This window comes from Ptychodera flava, chromosome 19 (genome assembly GCF_041260155.1).
Source record: "Ptychodera flava strain L36383 chromosome 19, AS_Pfla_20210202, whole genome shotgun sequence".
NCBI lineage: Eukaryota > Metazoa > Hemichordata > Enteropneusta > Ptychoderidae > Ptychodera > Ptychodera flava.
This window is the reverse complement of record NC_091946.1, coordinates 38,282,834-38,289,964: the sequence shown is the minus strand read 5'-3', so window position 1 is coordinate 38,289,964 and position 7,131 is coordinate 38,282,834. Positions and strand designations below refer to the sequence as shown.

At 37.0% G+C, this 7,131-nt stretch overlaps 1 protein-coding gene across 1 annotated transcript; it reads right to left on the bottom strand.

The window, feature by feature from the left end:
- Positions 1–4,274: 4,274 nt before the first annotated feature.
- On the bottom strand, positions 4,275–6,616 carry LOC139119467 (perlucin-like protein). The gene is made up of 6 exons (XM_070683299.1): positions 6,527–6,616; positions 6,213–6,279; positions 5,988–6,009; positions 5,241–5,628; positions 4,599–4,678; positions 4,275–4,459 (listed from the first exon to the last, which is right to left on the bottom strand). Exons 2-6 carry the CDS (start codon positions 6,270–6,272, stop codon positions 4,428–4,430), a joined length of 582 nt encoding a protein of 193 aa, XP_070539400.1. The 5' UTR covers positions 6,273–6,279; positions 6,527–6,616; the 3' UTR covers positions 4,275–4,427.
- Between the last annotated feature and the right edge of the window lie 515 nt (positions 6,617–7,131).

Here is a 7,131-nt window from a genome sequence, read left to right as displayed (position 1 = left end):
TCCATCCATCCATCCATCTATCTATATCTATCTATCTATCTATCTATCTATCTATCCGCCTGTCGTCTGTCAGTCTGCCAGTCAGTCTGATCTGCCTTTCGAGCTATCAGCATTTACGTCCATGTTATTTTTCGACCCGACTGTCATTCCCTGTATGTTACTGTGTGTACATTTTTTTTCCTAGATCAAATTTTGTTCAACTTGAAATATACCTGGAAGGATTAAGTTATGAAATGACTTCGGAATATAAAGCATACACAGTAAGTAGTTGAACAAAATACGTATGGTCAGGGTGCGATTTATAGTTTATCGGAAGTTACTGTTAGTGATAGATTCATATTTACAATTTCCTTTTTGCGATTTATTCTGTTTATTCCAATGCCTTTCATTTCACGCTTAAAGATTTGCATCATCTTTCCATTAATACTGCCCTTGACCATTGAAGTGTTTTATCGTTGACTTCGGGATATTTAAAATATTCTGATATTGCATATTCATATAAAGCTTTTCTTCAACTGTTTTACAGTGGGAAGACTTGCTGAGCGATATCGGTGGCACGCTCGGTCTGTACATCGGACTATCTATCATCACTGTATGTGAATTTATCAAGTTCGTTGCCGATTTGTGTCGTCATTGGTCTACGAGAGGCGATCGGAACGCAATGCCAAAACATGCTATACACGGGTGACACAGTCAAAGGAACGTCCCCGATCTCATTTAATTTGATTCATTCTATAGTATGAAGTCTTCTTTAGTAGGCCTATACACAAACTAAACGTGCAAGGAGTACGCAGAAAAGTCTGAAAACTTATTTTTACTGTGGTCCAAAGCGACAAAAGATTGACCGACAAGTATCAACATATTAAACAACATACAAACGAAACTGGCTCAACAAGTCAAAACAGACAGAAAGTTTCTCTTGAAAATTACACTCATATCAAAATTTAGATAAACTGCTCTCGTGTCTGTTTACAGCTATATATTACAGATGCGTCTTCACCATTTATTTAAAATTGTAATACAAAAGTATATTCCTGATATTGCATGACAGATTATTTCATGACTTCGATGTTGCTTACTGAAGACTAGTTTGATATAATTTCGCTCTGCCTTAGATTCATTTTCGGATATGCCATACTATGTTCCACACAAAGCCACTCTAACTTTTCAAAGTGAGATTGTCGAATGTGTTCAATGCGATGCATATCCAGAACGAACTCTATATTTTATTGTGTACAGTTTGAAGTGCATGTTTCCTACCCGCCTTCGGACCTTGATACCAGTAAGCACATGTATAATGAAAGAGGCAATTAATTAAGCTATTTGTTAGGACTTCTCAGGTATCCATGTCAAGAAAATTGCGTTTGCGGTACAAAAACCGCAATGTGGTGTTTTCAGTCTGAACAATCCGTCTGAGATTGGCTATATTCTTCCTTCTTAACTTTTAAATAAAATCTGCAAAATGATAATTAAAAAGTAACGGTATTTTTGGCGGTGATATTTGCATTATTGCTACTTCTTCCTTTAATGTGATTCGATGCAAAAAAGAATTCTTTCGTTTTACTAATATGTGTGAACGATTTGTTATCCACCTATAAGTCATTCAACCTCAGCAATGCTAAGCTTATTTTCTTATGTATTTTACTAACATCCTTGCCAGAGACCATGACCTTAGAATCGTAGGCATACAAAGCAAGTTTTACAATTTATGGAAGACCACATACCATTTACAATTATAGAAGACAAAGGATAACCAATATCGACGCTTGCGACAAACGACAATTGATTTGATTTGCGGTTGACATGCATAAATTTATCTTAACCATCTGTTGTCTGCTATTCAAATAAGATCTTAACCAATCAACGGAATCGTTACAGAAACTCAATGGTATTCCAAGATTCGTACAGTTTGATTATTTAGGAATCTAGAATGTTGTCAAAAAGGGAGAAATCCGTAGATTATGAATGGCAGAGTTAAAACAGCAATCCCCAATCTCTTGTTCTTACATCAGTGGTTGTTAACGTTGAATATTTATGTGCGTTTAGTCCTTTGTTCTTCTTTGAAAGCTGTGTACAGTTAGTCTATTTGCTCAGAGATAAAGCTGATAAAACCTGCTTCTTTTAAACTTTTACCGTTTTTCTTTCTAAAGGTTGGAGACTCGATCCCCGTTATCAAGATTATTTTCGTCTGTAAAGGATATAATGGGGTGTCATAGCTTTTCTTTTTCAATGAAAACCGGCCTGACAAGCGCCATCTTCGTCGGCTATTTATGATGGCTAGTTTTTCACAACTGTTTTGAGGTCTTCATCAAAGATTTTATTCTCATTTCATACTTTCGATCTCGACTAGTTGTTTGAGTTCTAGGCCGCGAACGGTATTAGTGTTAGATCCGTGTGATAAAGGATATACTGAGTAGCCCTTCTTTGAACCCCTTTCAAAACCTTGATATTCAGTTATTGATGTACCAGCCCACAGATTATCACAATATTCTAAGTCACTCCTAAATTTGGGCAGAATACGAAATCTTTACATTGAAACCCAAAATTCGCTTTGTCATACACAATTTACTGTTTCAGATTTGGAGGAAATATCCACTCCTAGGTCAGTGATTGAGTTAACATAACGTAGGAAGACACCATAAATGTGACAAGTCTGTGCTTTTATAAATGTTTGACAATTGGTATAAATTGCATCACAGGAATATGGTGATTCACGAAATTTGATTTTGGAATTTCACATAAAAGTCTTTTGAATTTTAGTTTTCTTGTCGAATTTGTTTTTGTCGTTTTGCGTTTGCGTTCATTTATCTCTTTTGTGCTGGTTCACTCCTGGCTACGTTTTATTTCTGTACATTATATTGTGCAAGCTTTGATTGTCATGTTTCATGTAGTTCAATGAGGGCCCTGGGGAAGATGAGCATCGTTACTGAAGCTTACCAGGCTACCCTGTTTAAAGAAAGTTTAAAAAAGTAAAGTAAAATAAAATAGACTAAAATATTGAAATCATTTCGCTAGTCCGAACAAAATGAGGGCGCTATTTTTTCGGATTTTTGCTATATATATTGACACTCTTTCTCGCTCACATTAAGTTTTATTAAATAAAAGCTCAAGTCCACATGGAAATTACATTAATCGCTAAATTGCCATCGTAGAGAGTGGGGAAATATATATCATCAGTTTTCCATATGCTTACACAATATACAATTACATTAAGTGTGAATGGCCTTTGCCTTTATTTATGCAGGCTTCTGATTTGTATCAAAATTTTGGCGAATAAGAAGATAATTTACTTGTTTTACAAAGTTATTGAAATAACATCAGCCCAGCCAAGCCTCTCACCCTGTAAAGGAGTAAAAGTATAGCGAAATTGTGAACTTTATGACCCGGATTGAACAAAGGTCATCAACCTTTTGGACTATTTGGTTAGGGAGACATCTATTATCACTTTTACCAGAAATTCCTAATCCTAATAGTTGTTGAAAGAAATGGGCATATTTCTTATTAGTACGGCTAGTTTTCAACCTACCACACCGTGTGAAAATCTTCGAGATGTAAGCTCTCCCTCTCCTCAGCCGACGCCAGGCCTTATTATATGATCCAGACATTTACAATTTAAGACAGCGGACTCGCATGCTCATCACAATTAGAAACCTTGCTGAGCCAGAAATTGAATGAAATTGACAGAAAACCAACACATTTCACCAGCCATGTTCTACTCTAACAGAAAACCAACTCTATACAAAAGCATGGTACAGAAAACCAACACTTGGTATCAGCATGGTCCTACTTTAATATATACAGCCTTCCGACGAGGAGCAGAAAATTTGATTAAAGGGAAACCACAGATGCGGCAGACTGACAACCAAATGTAAAGGGTCAGTCGATTGAGGCAGAACAACTAAGAGTATGTCGTTAAAGTGATGATTCACCTGCGTATATGTACCATGCCCACCTAGTTTAGTACAATTGTATGCAGGCAGCCATGTTTGTGTAAGAAGCCCATTTGTTATTTACTTTGTTCAAATTTATAAATCCAGTTTCAGTTTTTAGTTAACAATACTATTAAAAACTTCATTCAGCTACCGAATTTCCTGAGGGCGTTGAAATACCACAAGACCATTTAGAAGGCAGTGTGCTCTATTTGATTGTCTGTTAGGGTAGTGCCTGAGAGAATGACGCAGTCAGAATTTCATTTTACTCTCCACTCACGAGACTTTATTCACCGACCACAAAATGCATCACACGCTTTCACAGAACACAAAGTTAACATCACATTTTCTATTTAGTCATAGCTGTACGTTACGTTTATTTTCCTTTGCCCTCGAGTAAAGATCAAACTAAGTATAAGTTTAATAAATGTTTAAGATGTCCATACAATTCAACGATCAGTGTTGCCATGTCCACAGCGCAGTTCATTTCCGGAATAGCTAGTAGGGTGATCCATTGCAACAACAGTCGGCTGTAAGAGACAACAATGGACAACATAAGGTATCATAACGAAAAGAGAATTTAGTGTACAACTTTTCAATTGTATTCAATATTTCCGTTACTTCATTTTCATGAAAATCATCAGTTTTATCAGGGAAAGACTAACTTACTTTTAATCTCGCAGATGAATCCTTTCGGTCGACAATTGCAGTATTCATCATCCCATTTTCCATTGTGTCCGAATCTATACCTGAAAGCAGCAATGATACAGTAAACTAAAGTGAATGCCTTAATAGCACTTTACATTCAACAGTATCGTCTTCTCAATAGGAAATCTTCGTCAATGATGGCGTATTAGAACTGAAACAAAAGATCTATATAAATTCTTGTTGGCAATGAACTATCAACTAAAGTGTACGATGCTCTTCATTGTAGAGATAAAAGTAAAGTCAGCCTTGGTAACAATTTTAAAGGAAGGGTGTCATCGAAACTACGAGTGTGTGAGTAGTACGGCTTTCTTGTTTACAAACAATGTATTCCATGCATGATATAAGGACGCATCACGTCAAAAGAGCTGCAACAAACATGTTTCAACTTTCATCAATCGCCGACGTACCCTAGATAAAGTGTTTACATTGGTCGTAGGGGTCCCCGGCAACCTTTGAGCAGAGTTCCGAACTCTCGAGATCTGCCTTGAAAAACACCTACAGTTCTCTGACTGATTTAAGTATGATATTGCCTATTGAGCACGATTCTCATTAACTCCCCTTTGAGCAATAGTACAAGACATCGACGAAATATTAGCAACTTACCAAAGCTGGGCACAGTGTTGTCCGTCGTCATTCGGACATCTTTTTGGGTTGATCCTGTTGTTAGGTTCACCTGGAGCCCAGTTTGTGCATGTGCTACCGCAAAGCTCGATTCCATTTTTCCATACCCATGTACCTTCTTCATCAATATCGGTTAGACCAATAAAGAATCCAAACGAGGGCCTGTTGATGCAAGGTGGCTGATCGAGATTTTTTTCCGAGATGAAGTTCCTTACACACCAGTCTATTTCCTTAGTATGTAAGTTAGCAAGGCAACCTCCACGCTCAGCACATACCCACTGAGCATACTCATAGTAGGTTTTTCCATTCTGGTTGGCATCTTCAGGCATTTCACAATGCACCTCGTACCTCGTACATTTACAGAAAGATGCTGTCAAATTAAAATAAAATACGATTCATTTTGCGAACGTAAGTAAGTATTTAACAGAGTACTGTGAGAATCAAAACAGAATCAAATTCTTTGTTTCCGGTGCTGTAGGAGTTGAACGAGAAATGCGGCTCAATTAAACTTACACAGAATTCCGCAAGACTTTTCTTGAATCGAGTGCGTTGTACGATAAGAACATTTGATATTTTGCTTTCGAGAAGTTAGTATTGTGATAAAAGTGTGCGATAATTAAACATCAGAATGTTTATGCGAGGTCTTATAAACAACCTCCGACATCTATAAAGCAATTATGACTTAAGTTTGTTCACCACAACCATGTTTTTTTCTGGTGTAGCACTTACGAACGCAATCCGGCTCGTAACTCTGTTGGATGAACAAAAAAAGAGAAGAAGTTTACTTCTTTTGTACGGCAATGTACTTCTTTATATTAGAATATACTTATGTTGTGATCCTTCAAGTCAACAACTTTGATGTGAATGATATAGTTCAAAAAAGAAAAGCATGCGATCTTTCAATTAATCTCGGACAAACAATAATATCGCATAATTAAATATATATTACATTACCCATACTCCAACAAAAACGACTCCAGAAAGTAAAATGAACAAGACTGGTTTCAAATACATTTTGGGTCTGAAAATTCAAACAAAATCATTATTTAGAGTGACGACGTCAATGGTATAGCGTTCAAATAATTTCAAAGTTCCAGTTGTTGAACAACTGCAAGTGAGACATATAGTCACAACCTGAACCTTAGCAATTGCAGCGTGTTGAAGACTTTGAAGTACTGACTGAAAAAAAAACAACTGGAAAGAATAGTGAGATTTAACGCGATGTCAAGCACAGAGAACTGAAATGCAGACAAACATTTCTTTCTTACCTTGTAGGCTTGTTCCGGTAAAAGGTTCTCCTGTCGTCAATGAATGGTGTTTTCGTAGAAGAAGGACGCCTTTTATTGAATATGTTGATATCGGGGTTACATTCTCTATCTATCAATTTTTTATCCACTTCACAAAATAATGGAAATTTTCGCAGAGGGGATGGTCCCCCGTGAACATTTTGCTGACGCGAAACTCTCTTGATTCAATATGGAGAAAATCGGATATTCTATCTGGCTTTACGGAGATTCGTTAGAATATGTAAAATATTTATTCAACACACGATTCTTAAGAACAAATATGTCGGTAAGCCAGAGGTGTCGGTAATGTCGCACATTTACGCGGGAGGTACTTTATGATTCCGCAAACGTTCAATCACCATGCATACTTCTTCATGGCTACATATTGCTCAGGAAAGTCAGTGTTTACAAAGACGTGGCGCAGTCAAAAGAGACTGGGCTTCTGACAGATGTCGGTATACCCAAGTCTCTGAATACGTCCACACTTCCGCGGGTCGTCTTTGTGCAGTGTGGCGAAGTGAAGGCAAAGTGCATCTCTGTCTTTCAAGTGCACAAGCAAAATCTTTTTCCAATCTACATTTTAGATT

Bases quoted from the DNA above. Each gene is read 5' to 3' on its own strand.
- LOC139119467 (XM_070683299.1), bottom strand. From the start codon at position 6,272: ATGTATTTGAAACCAGTCTTGTTCATTTTACTTTCTGGAGTCGTTTTT. The intron at 5,629-5,987 runs GTAAGTGCTACA...TTAATTTGACAG, and splicing joins TTACGAGCCGGATTGCGTTC to CATCTTTCTGTAAATGTACG. The intron at 4,460-4,598 runs GTAAGTTAGTCT...TGTCTCTTACAG, and splicing joins ATTCATCTGCGAGATTAAAA to CCGACTGTTGTTGCAATGGA.